Genomic DNA, 21822 nt, shown 5'->3' with positions numbered 1-21822 from the left:
GCCCAGGGTGTGATCCTGGGGTCCCAGGATCGAGTCCCACATCGGGCTCCCTGAGTGGAGCCTACTCTGACTCTCTCTCTCTTTCTCTCTCTCTCGGTCTCTCATGAAGTAAATAAAATCTTAAAATAAAAAAAAATTCACCCGTGTTGTAGTATGAGTCAGGATCTCCTAACTTTTTTTTTTAAGATTTTATTCATTTATTTATGAGAGACACAGAGAGAGAGAGAGAGAGAGAGGGAGAGACACAGGCAGAGGGAGAAGCAGACTCCATGCAAGAAGGGTTTTATCTGAATGGTACCTTTATCTGAACCTCCCAGGTTCTTCTACTTCTGTCTTCCACTCAGGAAATGGCCTCTAATTCAATTACTCAAGCCAAAATTCTGGTGGTCTTCCTTGATTTTTATTTTCCCACAATCTCTATATTAATCTGTTAGAACGTCCTGTGTTAGCCCTACCTCCAATTGTAATAGCTTTAATCCGTTTACTTCTCTCCATATCTGCTACTTTTATCCACCTCTTGTCTGTGCTACTGAAATAGTCTGATTTGTCTCCGTTTCCAGTCTTGCCTACAAATGATCCAATATTCCCTCTGTAGCTAGAGGAATCTCTTTAAAATGTTAAAAGATCATTCCTCTCTACTTTAAGCTCTTTATTGCCTTCCCATTGCATTTCAGATGAAACCCAAATGCCTTAACATGATCTGAAAGGCTCTATATAACTCAGCCCCAGCCTATCTCTTCTATCACATCTGCATCGGACAGAACATTTGTGTTCCCCCAAAATTCATAGGTTGAAATCATAACCCCCCACTGTGATAGTATTCTCCCCCAAATTCTCCCACCTCCTTTGGGGAGGTGATTAGGTCATGAAGGTAGAGTCCCATAAATGGGATTAGTGCCCTTATAAAAGAGATCTCAGGGAAATTCCTTTGTCTGCCATGTGAGAACATTGTAAGAAGATGCCCATTTATGAACCAGGAAGCAAGTCCTCATGAAGCTCAATCTGTTGGTGCTTGATCTTGGACTTCCCAGCCTCTAGAACTGTGAGAAATGTTTATAAGCCACCTAGTCTATGGTATTGTTATAGCAGCCCCAATAGACTAAGACAACATCTCATTCCTCTCCAAGTCCATTGGTTTGTCACACACCTGCCTCATTTTCTTTCTTGGCCTTTGCATTTGCTACATACTGTATTGGAACCTTCTCCCCTGTCCCATTTTGTAAGTCAGGGTCTTTCTTCTCCTTTGGATACTAAATCAATGTGTACAGCATGCCTTCCTTTTCTGTTATCCTCCATTACTTATTACTTGATTTATTTTCCTTACAGCACTGGAATGTAATCTTATGAGGGTAAGAACTGTCCACCATGCCTAAAACAGAACCCACATATAACAGTGGATAGTTGACAAATACTTACTGAGTAAAGGAAATGCCAAGAAAATTCTATGACAGCAAAATAAGAGCTATTAGAGTACATAGCAGAGGTCCCACTTTGGCCTAATGGTCAGATTTCTAAAGGAAGTGATGCTTCAGCTGATATCTGAAGAGAGTAAGAATTAGCCCACTAAAGATTATTTCCAGGGTAGGTAACTATTCTAGGCAGAGTGATAAGCATGAGGAGCAAAAAGAAAGAAAAAAAAAAAAAAAAAAGCAGAGGCCTAAGGGAAACATGAGTGGCAAGAGTGCAACAATTGGGAGCAGATCCTTGGACTTCATCAAAGAGCAGGAGGGAGCAAATGAAAGGTTTAAGCTGGAAAGCTAGTGAAACAGTACTTTATGCTTTAGAAAGATCACTCTGGCCATAGTGTGTGGGAATGAGACACAAAGGGAAGCAAGACCAAAAAAAAAAAAAAATAAATAAAACCAAAACAGGAGGTTTGCAGTAGCAGTATTGGGAATGAAAGAACGTATCAATTTGAAATATTTAGGAGATAGCATTGATAGGGCCAGTATGGGATGTGAGACAGGGGCCCAGGAATACTCCCAGCCTTTAGTCTTGGGCATTTGGGTGGATAGTGGAACTTTTACTAAACCTCAAAACAACAGAGCAGCTGGCTAGAGGTGGGATACAGTATTTTAGACAAATTGAGCTTGAGAGGCCCATGAAGTACAGACATACCTGGTTTATTTATTTATTTATTTTTGACATACCTGGTTTAAACATCTGTCTCTTCACGTGATAATCCTGCTCTTCTCATCAGTGCCAGGTACACAGCAGGCTCCATTGGGGTTTTTTTTGTTTTGTTTTGTTTTGTTTTTGTTTAAAGTAGGCTTGAACTCACAACTGAGATGGAGACTCGAGGTGAGATCAAGAGTCAGAAGCTGAACCAGCTGAACCACCCAGGTGCCCCAGCCGGCCCTACTGTTGAAGGAAGAAAAGGAGGAAATCTAAGTGAATCTGGGGGTCGGGAAAAATGGAGATATAAAATTAAGGGTCATCAGTATTTAAATGGTTTAACTCAGAAGAGTGGATAAAAATCACCCAGGAGTATATAAAGTTAGAAGAGGGTGGAAAGACCCCTGAAGAACTCTAGTATTTATGAGAAAGGAATAATGACATTGAGTATGCCTCATTTCCCCCTTAGCTGAAAATATTTCCCCTTATATATTTGACCCCTCCCTGAGATCACTGATCCCAGTAAAGGTTCCCCATTAGTGGGGAACTAATGGTCTCCCTCATAATAACAGCTAACATTTATCAAGTTTACTGAGGGCAAGGTACTGTCCTCAGAATTTTACATGTATTAATTCTTACAAACCTGTGAGCATGAATAAGGACAAATGAGGAACTCCAGAGTGAAAATGATAAACAGATGGGGTAATTAAACGAGCAAGGGTTTTGGGAAGGGGATTAGCCTTGGTCAGTAGGAGGGACATCTCTTCCATTTTAAGGAGAGGATAGAGGTAGAGAGGTACACTCTAAAATATATATATATATATTTTTTTTTGTTTGTTTGTTTGTTTTTTTAACTGGCTGCTTAGAGTTTATTTTCCATTTGGCGTAAGGCATATAGTTACAGGGTGTCAGGAAGGTTTGCATGTGATTTGGATAGTAAAGAGTGGGGTTCTCTCAACTTCCTTTTTGGTGTTTTGCTGTTATAAAAGAATCCAACTGCTTCTGTTTGCTACAGTTGGCCTAGTCTATGGGAGAGGGGAGAGGGTCCCCTCCTGAATGAGCCTCCTGAGCTCATTCTTATTTCTTGATGAGCCTAGTGCCTCCTGATGAGCCTAGTGCCTCCTGAAACCTTGTGGCTGGTGATAACCACTCAAGACTGGAGCCTGGGGACGCCTGGGTGGCTCAGTGGTTGAGCGTCTGCCTTTGGCCAGGGTCCTGGGATTGAGTCCACATGGGCTCCCCGCGGGGAGCCTGCTTCTTCCTCTGCCTGTGTCTCTGCCCTTCTCTCTCTGTGTCTCTTATGAATAAATAAATAAAATCTTAAAAACACACACACAAACACCGGGGTCTTGTGTTGCCTTTGCCAGCTAGCTTTGCCTGGCTAGCCACTAGGCTGCTTCCAGAGTCAAGTCACAGGTGATTGTGCTGCTGGAGGCCTGGGGAGATTCCAAGCATTCTGGGAACTCTAATACTGTAAACAGGACTGAGAGAACAGACTTCCCAAAAAAGAAGTTTGCCCACCAGTGACTCAGGTCACAGTCAGTTCTGGGGAGACCAGGGTGGTGAGATGGCTTCCCCGAGATACTTTGCACTTCCGCAGAAGCTATTACTGGAAGTGGAACCCAGGTGGTATAATAGTCATGGGTGGCCATGAATGAGCGACTGGAGGGGATAGCTCCTGGGCTGATGGAAACCTCCGCATGACCCTTCCCAGGCCTGGGTGCATGATCCTGGGTGGCAGGAACTGGGGCCTTTGGCCACAGGGCCCATTTGCAGAGGAGCCTGCAGAAGGCTACTCCATGAGTCAAGTAGGGCACTGGTCAAATTCCAGATCTTTCGGGGCACATGGGTTGCTCAGTTGGTTGAGTATCTGCCTTCGGCTCAGGTCCTGATCTCAGGGTCCTGGGATTGGGCCGGCACCAGGCTCTCTGCTCCACAGGGAATCTGCTTCTCCCTTACACTCTCCCTCTATACTCTCCATCTCTCTGTCTCAAATAATAAAATCTTTAAAAAAAATAAAAATAAAATAATAAAATCTTTAAAAAATCAGTTTCGGGATCCCTGGGTGGCGCAGCGGTTTTGCGCCTGCCTTTGGCCCAGGGCGCGATCCTGGAGACCCGGGATCGAATCCCACATCGGGCTCCCGGTGCATGGAGCCTGCTTCTCCCTCTGCCTATGTCTCTGCCTCTCTCTCTCTCTCTCTGTGACTATCATAAATAAATATTAAAAAAAAAAAGAAAAAAAACTCAAAAAAAAAAATAAAAAATCAGTTTCAATCAAACCAGATCTTTCATTAAGGAATTTGTTTTCTGTATAATTCCTAATAACTTCAAAACAAAAACAAAACTCTAACATGGTATTTTAATTGACTTACAGCAGTAATAAAAAAAGTATTACAGAGACTAAGGAGAGGAAAGAAGCAATTCTGCCTTAAGTTCAGAGGGCGAGTATATCTGAGGCTTTAAGGATCCCAAGATGGGCAACATGTGGAGATTGGAGTGCACCTCTGTTCCTGTGGGCTGGCTGGCTAGCATTATTCCCCATTCCCCTCTTCTATCCCAGGACTTCAATTTCCCCTTGAGGATTACATGCCCACTTTGTTGCCTTGATGGATGGAACATATGATTCAGGGTCCTCTGGCCAGAGGCGAGACCTGAAGCAGAGGAAGAGAACTCCAAGCAGACTCTGTACTAAGCCTGATGTGGGGCTCGATCTCACGAACCTGAAGTCATGACCTGAGTCAAAACCAAGAGTCAGACACTCAACTGACTGAGCCACTCAAATGACTTGAGATAAGTAACAAAAGAAATAAGAATGACTGTCATCCCAAAACATATGACCTGAAAAGATTCCCCAGGAGCAATCCTTCTCCCTGGACCCCTCAAGCTTATCCTTCCAAAGGCTGGTCCTTCAGCCCTTCCTTCCAATTCAGGAGCCATTCCACATACTTCCATAGATCCTGTTTTGGTAAGGTCAAGGCCAGCTTTTCTTGCTTGCGACCAAAGGATCTTGCTCGCGACCAAAGGATCTTGCTCAATGGATAGACAGGCACACCATTTCATTGTGCTTCACTTTATTGCACTTTGCAGATATTGCAGGGGTTTTTTGTTTTTATTTTTACAAACTAAAGGTTTGCAGCAAGTCTACTGGCACCATTTTTCCAACACTATTTGCTTGCTTTGTGTCTCTGTGTCACATTTTGGTAAATCTTGCAATACTTAAAACTTTTTCATTATTAATATATTAGTTATGTGGTCTGTGATTACTACTTGTTAAAAGCTCAGATGATTGTTAGTATTTTTAGCAACGAAGTATTTTTTAAGGTATGCACATTCTTTTTTTAAAGTAGGCTTCATGCCATGTGGAGGCCAATGTAGGGCCTTAATTCATACTCTGAGATTAAGACCTGAGCTGAGATCAAGAGTCAGACGCTTAACCACATCAGCCACCCAAGTGCCTGTGGTATATACTTTATTTTTTTAAAAGAAATAATACTACTACTGCACACTTAGTAGATTACTGTAAAATCATAACTTTTATATGCACTGAGAACCTAAAAAATGCATTTGGTTTGCTCTGTTGCAGTGGTCTGGAACTGAACCTGTAATATCTGAGGTATGTCTGTAGCCATCTACTGAATGTGTCAAAGAATGACAGGTAGGTGGCATTTGGTAGCCCTCTCCCTGACTCCCTTCCCAATATGTTCACAGTCCTTAACCATGAGGATGGTACCATGGCATGGCTCTTTACAGAAGCTAGAATTCACCTCCTCAGCCATAAAGTCACATTTTTCAGCCTGTTCTGGGTCCCATACCAACTTTTAAGGAAAATGCTTTGGGGAAAGCTATCAATCTTGGCCCTAATTATAACTTCAAGTTCACTCATGTTCAGCCACCCATATTATTATCTCTGGTATAAAGAGATCTTTGTGAAACCTCTGCTGATGTATGAGACCTTCTCTTGACTTCACTTATGCCATTACATTAGCTTGTACTGCCCACTAATATGGACTTATCATATACCACAGTGTTATTATCTGTCTAGCTTTGAAAGTAGCTGTGAACTTTTTGAGGTCAGAGTAAAAGGGTCTAGCATACTGCATTGCACTAAATGTTTGTAGAACAAACCAAACAACAACCAAACATTATATGTAATACATGAAGTCAGGGAAGATTATAGGTAAAGATCAAATGAACCAATCCCTTTAAAAATAAGAAGACAGAGAACCAATTAGGAGATGCATACTACCCCACAAAAAGACAAAAACAAACAGTTCACACTCTGAAAGATAAGGTAACTTACCTGAGATCATTCAGTGGCAAGTCAGGGCCTAGAATCTGGCCCACTGAAGTCCAGGACAGTGTTCTCTGCACCAGTGTGAAACCATCCCATTTTCCCCTCATCAGTATAACCCTGCTGCATAAGTAACATATCCAAGTCTTTGCAACTCTGCTTTCATGCTGTCTCTCCCACGTAAATTACCCAATCCAATCCACGGTCAGTTTAAATTTCAGGGCAAAGTTTATTTGAAGAAATTAAGTAAACTGTGACAGTCTCCCCATTCCAATATCTACTCTTCTATCTCTCTCAACCAAGGGCCTATCATGTGTAAGTGGGATGGATAAGGGGTATGGTCCTACTGTGCAGTTACTCTTCAGCCTTTCCTGTATGTGCTGTCTCAGTCTCTGAGAACAGCCACTTGTTCAAAACAGTGGTGCTACCCTGAGAGCATTTTAGGTCAGTGGCCATCTCCTGAGTTCATTGGTCATATTCTAATCACCGTGATCAATATATGGGTGATCAGTGGTGGACAAAGGTAAACAAGAGGCACAGGCTATTAAGGGGACATCCTCTATTAAAAAGAGAGTTCTAATGACACATGGAACGCTCAATTTGTTAAAGTGCTCAACTACAATGTTAAAAAAAGAAGTGTTGGGAAGGTGCAGAATGAGTTATGATCTGAGAGGCTTCTGGAAAGATCGAACAAAAGAAAGTACATAAAAAGAACTCTGCCTAAATCATTTCAGCAATGACAAGGGAGAGGAGAGCATAGACCTTAATTGGTTTCTGAATTACTGAACCCTAGAATCAGACATCCCTAGAATAGAGACCAGCTCCTTCAACACCTCATGGAGACCAAGTGAAACGTTTATCATTACATCTTTTGTTCTAACTTTTCTCTCACCAAACTTCTAATCCGAAATCTGGTTTCCTGCACAAAAGGTCTGTTATGGGGCAAGTGATCAATTTACATATGCCCTGTAAACCACCTTGCTATGGGGTGGTTAGCAAAAAACTTGGCTATAAGAAATCTGAGATCCCAGAATCTGCCAGGTCGACATCCACACTTAAGAACCAGATGTCTGGAATATATCTATTTTCTTGCCATGATTACAAGATCCAGGAGCAGGGTGTGATGGTGGTGAGGAAAAAGTATCCATCAGCAGCAGTGGCTCTCTTATCCTAGAAGTTCGTGTATGCCCTTGGCAGTCAGTTGTAAGTCCAGTGAGCAGTGGCCCAGCCCTTGGCCTTTGCATAGGTCCCGATGGCGAAGGAAACAGGCATGTACCCGAAACCGACGGCCACAATGGGGGCAGGCATGCAGGGCTCCAGCATGAGTCTTCATATGCTCTGTCAGATGGTGCTTCAGCTTGAAGCGCTTATTGCAGATGCCACAGCCAAAGGGCCGAAGGCTGAAGGTCAGCATGATATGCCTGTCACGCTTTGGCTTCACTGCAAACCGCTTTCCACACAAGCAACCAAAGCGTTTTCCATCTTCAGGGGGTATACCTCCTAACTTCACAGGCCCATGCACAGCCTGTCCTCCCCCTCCAGGCCACCCACCCCCTGACAAGATTTCATTCCCATGAAGATCAACTGGTTTCCAGGATGGACCTCCTCCTCCTCCATATGTTGCCCCTGCTCCTAAGGGTAATAAGAACCCTAGTTCTCCATTCCCTTTGGTGTCCCCTCCAGAAAACACTTTGGTCTCCTCCTTTGCTCCTCCAGACTGAGTTCCACCCCCTGATATCTCTTCTTCAGGCTCAGAGGGTTCCTGCTTAATGTAGAAGACTTTGGGGGGTGGTGCAGTATGAAGGGCAGGAGGCTCAAGTGGGGCACTCTCGCAAGGAACCCTACAAGATGTAGTGGATACAGGCAGTGGGTGGGATCCATGAGGGCAGGGAAACCCTCCTGATACCCTCTGAGGCTGAGGTGTCTGAGAAGGGGCTGCTGACCCCTGGTCCCCCTCCTCTTCTTCCTCAACTTTAATCTGTAACACATCTCCCAGTTCACTCCCCTCCCCTAAAACAGAGTTCTCCCTAGAGGTGGAGGAAGACTGCACCGGGGCCTGGAAAGAGGAAGAGCGAATGCACCAGCCTCCTGGAGAGGATGTGGTGGAAAGAAGAGTGTGGTAAGAGGTCGCCCCACAGGTTGAAATTCCACCTGAGATTTCTAGTTCTCTAAGAATCCCTGAGCACTGATCTACTACCTGCCACATCTGGAGGCCACTGGCCACAAGGAGGTGGGCAGGGAGAGCATCCAGAGGCAGACGGAGGCGCCCTGAATAAATGAGCTGGAGCAGCCCCTCGAAGGCATCGGCTTCGATGACGCTGGGTAGAGTGAGACGTGGCGCATCCCCCAGCAGAAGTCTGTCGTGGAAGTAGGGAGAGGCAGCAGCCAACACTGCCTTGTGAGCTCTAAGTTCCCGGCCCTGCACCAACAGGGACACATCACAGAACTTTCCCTCTAGCCTGTGGCGGTTCAGGGCTTCCAGCAGCACCGAGCTATGCTGTGGGAACTCGATCTGGATTGTCCGTGGGGCTGGGTTGCGGGTCGGGGAGCGGGGTACGGGGGGCAAAGGCGTCGAGAGATCCATATGGCCTCCTCAGAGAGAGAGAAATCCCAGAGGGCGGAACACAGGAGATGAGGGGCTGGGGGCGCACCCCCGCGGGACGAAGGCTGTGGAGGAAAGGCACGGGGGTCACAGCAGCTCTGGGTAAGGGCAACAACACCCGCCTCCCCAACCCGGCAAAGTGGAAACTTTCCAGTGAGTGGTGGTTTCCGCGGATCAGGCCCGCACACTCCCCCACCGAGAAAAGAAAAACTAAACTCCACAACAAAAGACCAACCGGGGTTTCACTTCCAGGGCCTGCGGAGGAAGACGAGGAGATCCTTCCAGCCCCGGCCCGACCTCGCCGGCCCCGGACGGCTCCTGCTCACGGCGCCCAGAGGGCCGGCTCCCGGGGAGCCGCACCGGCCAGGAGGCCCGCCCCGCCGCCACGCCCCCGCGGGTACACCGGCGGCACCGGGCCGGGGCGCCTAGGAAGCCACCGCTCAGTCCCGGGCCGGAAGCCACCGCCTTCCCGCCGGACGCCAACGCCAGCTGCGGGGGGCGGTGCCAGAGCCCCAGCCAATCGGAGGGCGGAGGGCTACGAGCCTCGCGTTGATTGGTTGCGCGGGCGAGAAGGCGGTGCCGGCGGGAGGTGTCTGACGCCCGGAGGAATCTGAGCTGGGCCTCGGGAGGTCGTAGCCTGGAAGGAGGGGGCGACCCTTAAGCCCTGCGGATGATTAAAGGTAGCGCCCGCTCCCTTCTAAGTGCTGAGAAGGCGAGACTAACTATTGTGTGGGCCAGGCATTGTCCACATCACCTTGTACCCTCCCCCAGCCCTACAAGGTAGGTGTTGCTCTGCTCGGTTTCCTCGGAGGAAACTGAGGCTGGCAAGCGACGGGCCTGGGATTGCAACTCAGATTTGTTCAGGGACCAAGTTCTTTCCTCCATTCCGTACGGGAGCATTTTAACCAGCCATTAGATCAACCTTATTTCTAGGTAATTACTAAATATAGTTGTGAGTGTGTGTAGATATATATACTTGGAATTCCTTGTCAGATAGTGTTCCTGCTCCCTGGCCTCTCTACTCACTAGGGTTAAGTGGGGCAGTGGAGAGGGGAGAGCTGGATTGGGTAAGCTTAGCCAGGTCACAACCCCTGCTCAGAAACGGAATACATCTTATGCCCGGGTGGGAGAGTGCTACTCTGGAGGAGACTGTGGCATCATGCAGGGATATGGTTTCTCCCAGGCTGCCAGCTTCCTCTCAAAAAGCAGATCCTATCACCCTACTGAATAGGGTGATATGTCTGAATGTCCCAGCTTAGGAAAGTCAGCACAGCGAAAAAAGAACAATCTCCGTTTATTAAACATGATTTTTCTGTTTCACCACACACTCCAGAAAAAAAGGAAATGGGGCTGGGAGTGGAGAAAAAGGGATAGTGGTGGAGGACAGGGAAGGCTGGGAGTGGGGTGGGACAAGGTGGGGAGGGAGAACGAGAAAACAAAATAAAACAAGTAGGAAGAGCATCTTCCTACCTTTAGGGTGGTGGAGGGGGAGGGAAGCCTGGGGGAGGGAGGGGGCCAGGAAGCTCTATACAGAGGGGTTGCCCCCAGCCCACACACACACACCCCCAATATGTACAGTACAAACCCAGATAATTACAACAGCCAAAGAGAAGAGGAAAGGAGGTCCAGGGGGAGGGTCTGGGGTTGGGAAAATAGGGAAAGGGCACAGGGATAAAATTTCACATATTTACAACTTTTATATAAGTATAAATTTGGCCCCGGCTGGGTGTATGTGTGTAGGGGGATGGGTCTGAAGGGGAACTGTCCATACAAAAGAAAAGAAGGGTGAAGTCTGGAAAGAGTCTCAATAACCAAATGCAAGAAAGGATGAGGGGGCAGGGCTGGGTAGGGGATAGCAGTCAGGGAAGAGGGGGTGCCAAGGAGGGGCTTCTCCCCTCCCATGACCTACCCACCCTAAACCCCATCCATCCTACCTCCCCTATCCCGCCAGAGAGCTATGTACAGAGAAACACCGAAAAATTGTGGAGCTGGCGGGAGGGAGGGAGGTGGAGGGAGATTGGGGAGGGGGGAGGATGAGAGGGAAGCCCAGCCCTGTCCTACCTCCCCCGGGGGGACAGAGTCATGGAAGGGGGCCCCCAACACCCCTCCTCCAACACAGGTCCCCCCACCCTGGGGGAGAGAGACATGGCTTTTCCTAGAGTAAGTTCCCCCCTCCCCCTGGGAGTAGAGACCAAGAAGAGAGAGGGGAGGGGCAAGGAGGGCTGTGTGTGTCAGGGTAGGGCAGATCACCTAGTCTGTCCTTCCTAACATACACACCCTCCTAGACCCTAACCCCTCACCCTAACCTCAATTCCACCCCACCCAACACACTGGGGGAGGGGGGGGCATAAGCCCCCTCACCCCGCTCTGGGACCAGCCAAGAGCAGATCAGGTGTGGGAGGAAGGGGAGACAACTCCCATTCCCCCCTTGCCGCCCCCTCCCTGCCCCGGTGGCCCCTCCACCCCATCTGGGTTCTGGGTGGGGAGGGAGTAAATTTAAGAGTAGTAGGAAGAGAAGGAGTTTGTGCGTGCTGAGCCCCCCCAGACGCTCCTGAGAAATCAAGGGGTAATAGGGCCCCCTCACCTGGGGTCCCCTCCCCATTACAAGGGGGACAGGGGAGGCCAAAATGGGGCGGTGGAGGGGAGTTAGATTGTCAGCTCTGGTTACTGCTAAAAAATCACCCTGAAGTTGAAAGTTTGGAGGTGCCACACCCCCAGGGTGGGGGTGAGGGTCTGTCCCCCAGTGCTCAGGGGAACGATGAGGCAGAGGATGGGGATAGCACCCCGGACTGAAGGGGTCTGTGTGGGGTAGGTGGTGTCCTGGGGCAAGGGTCCCTGGGGGTCACAGGGGGCAGCACTCCAACAGGAAGGAAAAGGGGCAGCTAAGGGTCCCCACTCTTCCCCGCTGGAAATGGTGTAGTGGGGGTGGGGGATTGGTGCCCCCGCAAGGAGGCATTCAGGGAGGCAATCCCGCTGTCCCTTGGCAACATCCAGTCCTGGTGGTGGGTGCTGTTCCAGGGCAGGGTGCATGGGGAGGGAGGAGGAGGTCTGTGATGCTGGGTGGGCTAGTGGTCTGCGGTGTTTCGGAACTCGCCGTTCTCAGTGATCTGCAGCCGGGGTGGGGGGGGCGGTGCTGGGGGGGCCAGGCCGTTCCAAGGTGGGGCCAGCGTCACACGCGGGTTTGTTGGACCCAAGGGGGGAAGCTGCCTCTCCTGCAAGACACCAAAGAGGAGAGCGCGGACTTATTGAGACGCTTCGCGGGAGCCTGGGTGCCAGCTCCCCAAGCTGTGCCCCCCCAGTAGCCAACCCACTCCATAAACCATGTCCCCCTCCCTGCCCCCAGGACAACCCCTCACCCCATCCTCCTATTTTGTTTCTCACCTGCAGAGGAAGTTACATCTTCTGGGATCAGGGAGAAGAGAATCTCACCCCCGACTCCTAACAGGCCTTCAACCCAGGGAGTCATACCAGGAAACCAGTTCAAATGAAACAAGTTCCTACCTCACCCCAACCTAACCCCTTGGATCTTCCCCTACCCAGCCTCCCTCCTCTTCTTAGATGGAACCCCCTCCCAGCCCACCCCCAATCCAAGGTAGGAACTTTGTGTTGAGGGAACAAGGGGAGGCAGTACAGCAAAACCTCATTAATCCAAACCCCTGCGGATTTGGACTTTTTTCATAATCTGAACAAAAAGTGGGCTTGAGTTTTCCTTTAGCTCTGAAGAAAGGGTGTGCTAAGCAAATTAACAGTAGAAACGTGTCTGTAGGAGGGTACCAGCTAACAGGCTTTTGAATCTATCTATTCATTAACGCATGCTCCCTGAGGACCTCGAGTGGAAAAGCCTCGTTCATCGAGTCCCACTTACTGTATGTATTTTGAAGACATACATTTCATTAAATAGACACTGCCATTCAGTTTTGTCATTTGTTCAGAGCAGTCATCTTCTCCAATATACCAGTCCAAGTTAGAGAGGTTTAACTGTACTGGGGTGGTGGGGGGGAGGGGGGAAGGCAAGGGATTGGAGGAAGTGATGGGGGATGGTAAAAAATATGGGAGGGCTGCCTCTCTCTGGGCAGAAATGACTAGGAGTGTCTGCAGAGGCACAGCGTGCCCCCATCCCTGTGTCCCCAGGAAGCAAAACTGCTTCATTCCTTTCCACCTCCATGTTCCTTTCAATCCCTCTCCCTGGGATCCCAGTTAGAGAGAGAGGGGTAGCAGACCCTACTCCCACCCCTGGACCAGCTCCTGCCTCCTGCCTCCTGCCCTCACATCTGGCTTCTGTTCCTATGCTGGGAGAGGAACCACACTGTGGTACTCCTGTATGACACTTCTGGTCACTCACTTGCCTTTTTAAAATACAGGCACAAAATTAACTTTTAAGCGAATGGTTACATTGCAGAGGGACCAATGCTTAAAAGTGATTTAGAAAGTGTCCAGATTATTTCCCGGGCCATGGGGCATTTAGGCCCATTACGTGTAACCATATCTCTGTAGTATACAAAAATATTCTAAGTAGAGGCCTCGAGATCAGCTCTCCCTTCCAAATCAAAGAGCCCACCTCTCAGGTCACTGAAACCCCAGCCTTAAGCAAAGCCGCCCTCTTAGCTTGCTGAGCATCTCACAAACTTTCCCCAAGTCAGCGAGAGGAAATTATGTATGGTAGGGGATCCTGAGTATGGCAGGACAGCAGGGAAAGGAAACCTCAGATTCCCTTCTCTCTGCTTGTCTGCTGGCAACAGAACATAGGCATGCCCCCTACTCCCCCATGGACCCAAATTTAGAACGTAGATAAATTAGGGTGCCATTATTCATAAGAATTCACTGCAGGAGTCCTTTAAATGGTGAGGTCCCCTGGTGCCTTTTAGCATCTGTTTACAGATCACTAACTACTTTGACAAAGAGGCTGGGCAGGCAGAGTGTTAAAATTACAGTGTGAGGAGCCACTGCCCACTGCAGATCAATCCCACAGAAAGAAAGCCCCTCAGAAATGATGTCAGTGGCTGACAGGTTCCCATTTACTGGTTTGTAGGTAGGACTGCATCCTGCAAGGCCACTGGGTGGCGGGAGAGGAGGAGTGAGCTCCGCTGAGAAGAATAGAGAGTTTATTTAACATGCTGTTCCTGGCATCTCTGCCTCGGAATCCACATGGCTACTGAGCCCATGATCTTATCTAGGAAGACGGCTCACCCCACTTCCAACTCCCACGCCACATGGGCTGGTCTGCGTCCTGACATCTGCCGAGGCTCCTTTTTTTGTTCCTTGTTCCACTCACCCTGCCTAGTGTCCTGCCATCATGAAAAGCATTCTTTCCAGCCTCCCTCCCCCAAAGTCTTCCTGAGTTAGCTCCCCATTCTTAGTTCCTACCCGGTGGGGCCCAATAAGAGCTAAAGATGCCTTCGATCTCACCGATATAAGGGAGGAGGAAGAGAGAGAAACAGGTGAGGAGTGGGAGGAGGGGTGGAGAACTGAGATTAGGGAAAGAAGAGGAAACTCCCACTTACCTGCTGCAGTCAGCATAGCCCCTTTAGCCAGGGTCCCCCAACCCGTCATCACTGCCACCCCTTAACAAGCCCCACTCCCAACGTCCCAAACTCCCAAGGACGCTCTGGTGAAATGGGGGGTGACAGACATACACTGGAGAGGCACAGGCAGAGGATTGAGAGGAGGCTGGGCGGTGGGTTTTGTCAAAGAGAGATGTGGGGATGTGCTGGGCGTGTCCCAGGTAAAAATGCTTGGTGTTGGCAAGGTGTCCCTGAACAGTTCCCGGAGCAGCAAGAAGTGCTCTCTCTGGGCAGTGGCTTGGGAGATGGGTCTGTGCAGGAGGTGTCAGGAGGGTAGGGTATGTGGAGGGCAGCAGTGAGGGGTGGGGTGGGGAAAGGCTCCAGAGAGTCAGAGGGGAGTGGGCTTCACGACCAACCTGCAGTGGTCCGGAGTCACCTCCCCCTGTGTCCTCCGCCCGTGGTCAAAGGAACCAGGAGAATTACCTGATGAGGAGCTGCAGGGGGAGAGAGTGGGGTCATGGGGTCAGGAGCCTTGGCAGTAGTGGTGGGGAAGCCTGGCGGTCAGAGCAGAGGAAGGAGGAGCATGGGTGGGAAAGTAGAATTGGGGAGAGCAAGGGGCAAGGGTGCAGGATAGAAGTTCTAAAAGCTGGCTGAGGACAGAGGGCCCTGGAGAGCTGGACAGGTTTAAGGACCAGAGGCCTTCACTGGGGTTAAATACTGAGGGAAGGCAAGCTTACAGGGTGAGGGTCAGGGGGCTTTCAAGAGCTGAAGAGTCAGAGGAGGAAGCTATTCGGGAGCTATCCAGGAGACAGGAAAATTGAGGAGCCAAGAGGTAATGGGGGCCTTTTAGAACCTGGGAAGCTAGAACTTGTACTGCCCAGTGCTCTCTTCTAGCAAACTACAGCCTCTAGCCCTTCTAGCCCAAGAAGAGCTCAGAGGAGGCTGAATTCCCTGTGTGAACAGGAACAGGCACAGATGGGGCAGGGATGCCAGGAACTGGGTGGGATCTGGGGGCAAAGAGACTGAGGTTCTGCTGGATGCTCCAAGACCCAGACAGGAGTGGGAAAGACAGAGTAGAAAGGCACAGGGGTGGGGCTAACACTGCTAGGAGTGACAAAGGCACAGACGATGGGATGAAGATGGGGTCACTGGGGGCGCTGCCAGGAGCAGCCAGTGGACAAATGGAGGACAGTGGGAGACAGATGGCGATGGGGCTGGGTGGCTGGTGCAGTGAGTGCACAAAGGACAGTGGGATGGATGGGGATGGGACACGGAGAAGATAAATGACATTGTAATTTCCACCTGAGCGTCGAGCAGCCTCTTCTTGGGTTCAGGCAGCGGCTCAGGCATGGCGGGGTGGTCCCGGCGCAGCTCCTCCTCCACCAGCATCAGCCTGAAGGGACGGGCTTCAGTGGGGTTAGTGGCGGGCACGGGCTGGGAGCCTGCCAGTGGAAGTCCTGATCCTGGGGGAGCCCCTGCAGCTCTCTGGAAAAGCCTCAGGCGTCCTTCTCCTCTGCCCTCAGAATCCTTCCATTGTTATGACCCAAAGAATCCCCATACTAACCTTCCTCTCAGGAACCCTCACATCTCCCTGCTAAGGACAGCTTTCTGGGATTCAAAGACCTCTATCACCCAGATGCCCCCTTGGCCCTCCACCCTCCCATTCAGGACAGTGCCCTCCCACAGCCCCTCTGTGGCTGAAGGCCTCACTTCTACATCTCCCATTCCATCTCACTGAACCTAGGACACCACCAGTGCCACCCCTGGGATACCCCAAGCCCAAGAGGGGTCTCTACAATCATCATTCCCAGCACCTCCATGCCTTTGATGAAGATTCTCAAAGCGATTTCCCATCAAGGATGTCAATTACAACAGGGTTTCAAAGTAAGTTTCAAGTCAAGCCTTTTTCTTCTAATTAATCTTAATCCAAACTACATTCAGAGTGGATCAAAATGGGACTGGCTCTAGTTAGAGTCCGGCCTGGAGTCCCACCACTTCTCAGGATAAGCTGACCGCCTTGTGGAGATACCTGCTTAGGAAGCCAGGGCTTGGCAGAGCAGTTGAAAATGTGCATATGCTAACAGAAGAGTCATTCAGTTTCTAAGAGAACATCTTTTCAGGGCTGGAGGGAGGGGCTACCCAGGACAGGAATGGCTAGGGGCTACTCTGGCTAGAGGTCTCTGCTTAGATTTGGGGAGAACATCACAGGCTGGATTGAGACTAACCAGTGGGGAGTCCAAGAACTTCAGAAGTTACTCTATCGGGAGAGAGATCAGGGTTCATTTATGCCCTGAGCGAGAAGTTTCTCCCCATTTGGTGATTGGTGGTGAGTGGCAATCTCTGGGAGCAGGTGGTGGGCTTTCCTCATGGTGTCCTGAGTTTGGGGCTGAAGGCTAGAGGGGGAACTTGCTGGCTCTCCTCAGCCTCAGACTCTCCCTTGTGACCCCTCCCCAGGCCGCCCCTCACCTGCCAATGATGCTCTTGATCTGCGAATCCTTCTCCACCTGTTGCTGCCTTAGCCTCTTTTCGCTCTGCTCCAGTCGGGCCTGATACTGCATCAAGATTTTGCTGGTCTGCTCCTCCTGGGACAGCAGCCTCCGCTCATACTCTTCTAGCTTCCGGTTGGACATGTGTAGTCGCTCCTTCAGTGAATGGATCTCCTCCTCATACTCCTTCACCTGCCCGCCGGGCAAACGACCCCGCACTGTGAGGGGCGCCTCACCCTGACCCACCACCCCATCTCCATTCTTGCCTACCAAGCAGCCACTGCATGGTAAGGGACAGATAACCCAGCTGCCTTCTGTAGTCCTTTCCCTGCCTGCTGATTATATCAGACATGGTGGCTTTTGAGAAGACCCTTCTATGGAGCTACCTAAGGCTCCTTTATTTATTTTATTTTATTTTATTATTTTTTTTTTTTTCTAAGGCTCCTTTAAAATGGACCAAGATCATATGCTCCCATGCCCTGAGCAGTATATACCTGCCCACACATGTAAATCTGGACACACAAGGACCCACACACAAACCTATAGACTCCCTTCCCACTCACCTTGAGTGATCCTACCTAGAAATGAAAGCTTAAGGTGACTCCTCAGTCCAACCAGAGCACATGTGGAGGGTGGGGAGACCCAGGAAGAAAAGACACTGGATAAGGAGAGGCTATGTGGGGTTCCAGGTCTGGGCTTTAAACAACTCCAGGCTGAGAATCTAAGACTGCCTCTGTTGATAATGATTCTGGAATTCTGGGGCTCGAAGGGCACAGAGGAGTCATTTTATCTGCCCTACTGGCTCTAGAGTCTAGAGCTGTGGTGCTATCCAATACAGTAGACACTAGCCATGTGTGGCTATTTAAAATGTAAATAAAACAAAATTTCCTTCCTCAGCTGCATCAACCACATGAGTCCGGTGACTGCCATACGGACGATGCAGATCATAGAACGTTTCTCATTACTGCAGAAAACTCTACTGGATGGTACTGTTCTAGAGCCTTCCTCAACAAAAATATCTCATCCAAGTCATAGTACAGAAAAAATGACTTGAGAGTATTTTCTCATTCTCCAAAGATGATACATACAGAACCAACCCCACTCTGGAAGCAAAGGAGAGATGTCATTTATTACCAAAAGTGGCTACCTTGGGCATTAGGGCTTAATTCTCTCATGGGACTTGCTATGCCAAGTCCATCTAGACAGTCCCAACATTTTCCTCTGCTCAAAAACCACAGCTCCCAAGAAACCTCTCTCTGCTCCCCCGAGTTGGAGTCATACAGTCTTTACATTAACCTAATCCTACAGCCACCCTCTTCTTCAGAGTCCTTGGAGCAACAGCCTCTCCAAGGAGCACTGCTGAGTTATGTGTGTGTGCCCTGAGCTCTTGCTATCTTTTGCTCTAGGCCACCACCAGCTGAGGATCTGGTCTTTCCACACATGGGCCAACATATACCACTTTCCAACACCAACCCTCTGTCACCTATGCTGGTGGAACAATGCCTGGGTAAGCTGGACATGGTCTGTAGTACAACTGCAGCCCTCTGGCCCCCCACCCAATTTATCAGCTCACACTGGTGGCAGAGTAGCTGTCCCTTTCCTGAGTAGTCATAGGAATCAGGGCTTCTGTTCTCCCTGGGGAAGAACATGGAAATAAGCTTTAACATAAAACGTTTCTCCGTAGTCTATGATGTGTATAAGCCACAAAATAAAGTTGGAAGTTGGCTTTCCGACAGACTGTGTGCCCAGTGTCCCCTAATAGACTGGACACTTCTTAAGAAAGGGGATCAGGTCTTTGTCTCTTCTTTCCACTGTAACTACTTGACCCCTGGGTCCTTCCCTGAGAAGCATCTAGAGGTTGCCCCTGTGGGTAATGGGAAGATGAGGGGCCCAGCGTACCCTATCCAGCCGGCTCTCATCCATCGACTTAGAGTACTCCTTGAGCTTGTACTCTTCTCGCTCGATGTGGGCACTCTCGATGTCAGCTGACAGGTGAGGCATGTTAGAGACCCAGGCCACTGTCCGCTCAGAGGCTGGCATTGTGGGGTTCAGTGTGGATGGTGCCTGAGAATGCTGGGATGGGGCAAGGTGGAGGTGAAGAGAGAGGAAAGGTGGGAAAAGGTAGGGTGCATTTAGGAGAGAGCACTGCTAAAGGAGATGACCATTCCCATCTCATTCCCCTGCTCTAGTCTCAATCTCCTTGTGAATGCTATTTAATTACGTATCATGTCTCCACTCTGGAGAGGTGAGCTTCATGAGGGCAGGGTGTGTGTGGCACTCAGTGTCAAACCCACAGTGCCTAGAACAGGACATGGCACCTAGCAGGGACTCTGTATACAATTTCTTTAATGAATGAGAGGATGTGAGAAAAGTATGATTTCAGATGCCAGACTCTATTCTGCCCCCACTTCCACAAAGCCATTTCCTTCCACCCTCCCTGTTCCTCACCCATTCGGCCTTCTTCCCACCCTCACGTACCTGCTTGGTGATGGAGGGCTTGAGCCCTCCACCCCCTCCGCCACCGCTGCCCCCGCTGCCCCCAATGCTGCCCTCTTTGCTGAGGCTCTGTTGCCGTGGACGGGCAGGGCCATAACTTGGCTCCGGTGACTGCAACAGATTCCCACTGGATGGCCGGGGTTTCTGGGCAGCGCTGACTGTCAACTGCTGAGACTTGCCCCTCTGCAATGGAGGCGGTTGGCCTCCGCCACCCCCACCACTGCCCCCACCGCTGCTCCCACCTCCGGGCCCTGAGGGGGCAGGCCTCTGGGGACCAATGGTAATCTGGGGAGGGGACAGCATGTGCTGCAGGTTGTCCTGGAGTGAGAGCTGCCGACGGGTGAAGTCAGTGCCAGAGGGTCCAAACTCATCACTGTAGCTGTGGCTGTGAAGGATGGAAGCAGCGGGGGGCTTGGGGACCCCTGAGGAGAGGTCCTCGCTCTTGCTATAGCCATGGAACGGGGCAAAGGTGTCCCCGGGGGGCTCTCCACCTCGGTGGTGGTGATGATGGTGATGGTGGTGATGGGAGGAAGGTGGACCATGACCACCACCCCCTCCGTGACCCCCTGGGGGGCCTGGCCCATCAGCAGCCATGTGGAAGAGAGGGTTCTGGAAGGAGAGAGGGATGCGCAGTTGCTGGGCAGGGACACCGTCCGTGGTGACACCCATCTGGCTGAGACGCATGCCAGCCGCTGTAATGGACGAGCCACTCCCCTGGGAGAGGCGTCCAGCAGGCGCAGGCCGCAGCCCCAAGGCCGCGGTCAGGGAAGCCTGGCTCGAGTGCAGCAGGTCCCCAACAGCTGCCAGGTTGGATACACTGCTGCTGTTGAGGCGACCACCGGGCCCATCACCCTGCAAATCCAGCATGGAGACACTCTTGTTGACGCTCAGCATCTTTTGCTCCGGCTCCGTGATATCTGAGCTGCTTGTGCAGTATGCTGGCGAGGAACGGGCCAGGGGTGGACGGCTCACATAGAACAGGTCTTTACCCCCACCAGGGGGTGGTGGGGGTGGCTTTTCCTTGGTTGGGGAAGGGAGGCGAGCCATGTCCATAGAGCTGCGGGAAGGGAAAGGGGCAGAGGAACAGGAGGTGAGGCCGACGCTGCCGGCAATCGAGCCTGCTGTGGTCTGGCACAGGCCTTGGGGTGAGGAGTGGGACCCGCAGGGAAGGGTGGAGAGCTGGTGGTAGCAGCTCTAGAGAGGGCTGGAAGGGAGCACGGGAGGTGACACGTGGGAAGGAGGAAGGAAAGGCCCCTCTGGGAAGGGAGCAAGGCCTTGAGGAGGGGAGGTGCAGGCACCGAGAAGAGGGATGAGGGGTGGGTCTGGGCAAGTATGGAGGAAATGAGGGTGCATGGAGGAGAAGAGGAGAGGAGGAGAGTGAAGGCCACTGGAGGGGGAAGGGGAGCAGACAGGAGAGGAGAGGGGGCCGGGGGAGGGGAGAGCCCCTCACCTGTTGAGGCCTCGAGCCATGAAGGACTGAAGGTCGATGGAGCTGGAGAGAGATGGGAAGAGGGGCAAGCACAGACAGAGAAGAAGGTGGGTGGAAGGTGTGGATGCATGGAAGGAGAGGTGGGAATGGTGGAATGGGGATGGCACTGTGGAGGGAGACTAGGCTGGAGGAACAAGTGGGGCGGTCAGCAGAACAAGCAGCAGCTTAGGCCACTGCATTGGAACAGATGTTCGGGCTTAGGAGGTCCTGCTAGGGTGTGTATGCTACTTCTCCATTGCTAGATCAGGACTGAGACCTGTTCAGTTCTGGTGGGTGGCTGGGCCAGTGCTTATTTACCAACTAGTACAGAGATGGTTCAACGTTTTGTTACTGGCTGAACAGCTGGCTGAACCTCAGCTCTGGGACAGGCACACAGGCAGAGGGACTGAGAGGAACCCCAGGCTCACAGCAAGCTGGAGCCAGAGGAGCCTCCGCACTCTTCCTGGGGCTCTGAGATTCTTGCTCTCTCTGGCCCTAATGGGCTCTCAGACTAACCGCTGACTCTACCTGTCTCCTTACCATTTTCTCTGAGAGCCTGCCTCTTTTTCCTTCCTCTCAAGCCCTAGAGAGATGCACGGGGGCCCAGGGAAGCGTATCCGGAAGAGAAAAGTAGAGGCCCTTAGGGCACAGGTGCGGGGAGCCCCAGGTACTCACCTGTTGAGGTCCCGCATCATGTAGCCCTGCATCTCTGCTGATGGGCCCCGCAGCACCACAGGCTGGGGCCGGGGCCGCTCACTCTGACGACTTGGCTGCCTTTGGATGTTGGGGTTCCTCAGAGCTGTGCTGATGTCGTTGAGGAGCCGGGGCAGTGGGCCCAGCTTCAGGAGGGCTTCCTGGAAG

At 50.8% G+C, this 21822-nt stretch overlaps 2 protein-coding genes and 1 long non-coding RNA gene across 12 annotated transcripts in view; 1 reads left to right on the top strand and 2 right to left on the bottom strand.

Moving 5' to 3' along the window:
• Window positions 1-6617: 6617 nt before the first annotated feature.
• Window positions 6618-9459, bottom strand: ZBTB9 (zinc finger and BTB domain containing 9). Its single transcript, XM_055330919.1, is given in 3 exon segments — window positions 6618-7638; window positions 7640-9075; window positions 9246-9459. Coding segments are annotated over 2 exon segments (1386 nt in total). The 5' UTR covers window positions 8993-9075; window positions 9246-9459; the 3' UTR covers window positions 6618-7605.
• A 145-nt stretch (window positions 9460-9604) lies between these two features.
• LOC129512609 (uncharacterized) lies at window positions 9605-17101 on the top strand. Of its 2 annotated transcripts, XR_008665065.1 has the most exons (4): window positions 9605-9790; window positions 12398-12602; window positions 16256-16395; window positions 16966-17101. It is a non-coding gene; the product is annotated as an uncharacterized LOC129512609 (long non-coding RNA). The 2 variants fall into 2 exon arrangements; XR_008665064.1 differs by lacking the exon at window positions 16966-17101 and having other exon boundaries at window positions 9605-9690; window positions 16256-16949.
• Window positions 10288-21822, bottom strand: part of SYNGAP1 (synaptic Ras GTPase activating protein 1) — a 31464-nt gene continuing 19929 nt past the window's right edge. For 5 of the 9 annotated variants that reach the window (XM_055330001.1, XM_055330007.1, XM_055330008.1 and 2 more), the window contains 7 exons: window positions 21637-21815; window positions 20944-20985; window positions 19476-20550; window positions 18897-19070; window positions 16978-17189; window positions 15814-15904; window positions 10288-12222 (listed from right to left, as the gene is read on the bottom strand). In XM_055330001.1, coding sequence (XP_055185976.1) covers window positions 12076-12222; window positions 15814-15904; window positions 16978-17189; window positions 18897-19070; window positions 19476-20550; window positions 20944-20985; window positions 21637-21815 — 1920 coding nt within the window. In that variant the 3' untranslated portion in view covers window positions 10288-12075. Of the gene's footprint in view, window positions 12223-14927; window positions 15006-15813; window positions 15918-16977; window positions 17190-18896; window positions 19071-19475; window positions 20551-20943; window positions 20986-21636; window positions 21816-21822 lie in introns of those variants that run through there. The other 4 variants (XR_008665062.1, XM_055330005.1, XM_055330004.1 and 1 more) reach the window with 4 other exon arrangements.

Source organism: Nyctereutes procyonoides, unplaced genomic scaffold (assembly GCF_905146905.1).
Source record: "Nyctereutes procyonoides isolate TBG_1078 unplaced genomic scaffold, NYPRO_anot_genome, whole genome shotgun sequence".
NCBI classification, from domain to species: Eukaryota; Metazoa; Chordata; class Mammalia; order Carnivora; family Canidae; genus Nyctereutes; species Nyctereutes procyonoides.
This window is presented reverse-complemented; position numbering and strand designations above follow the sequence as displayed.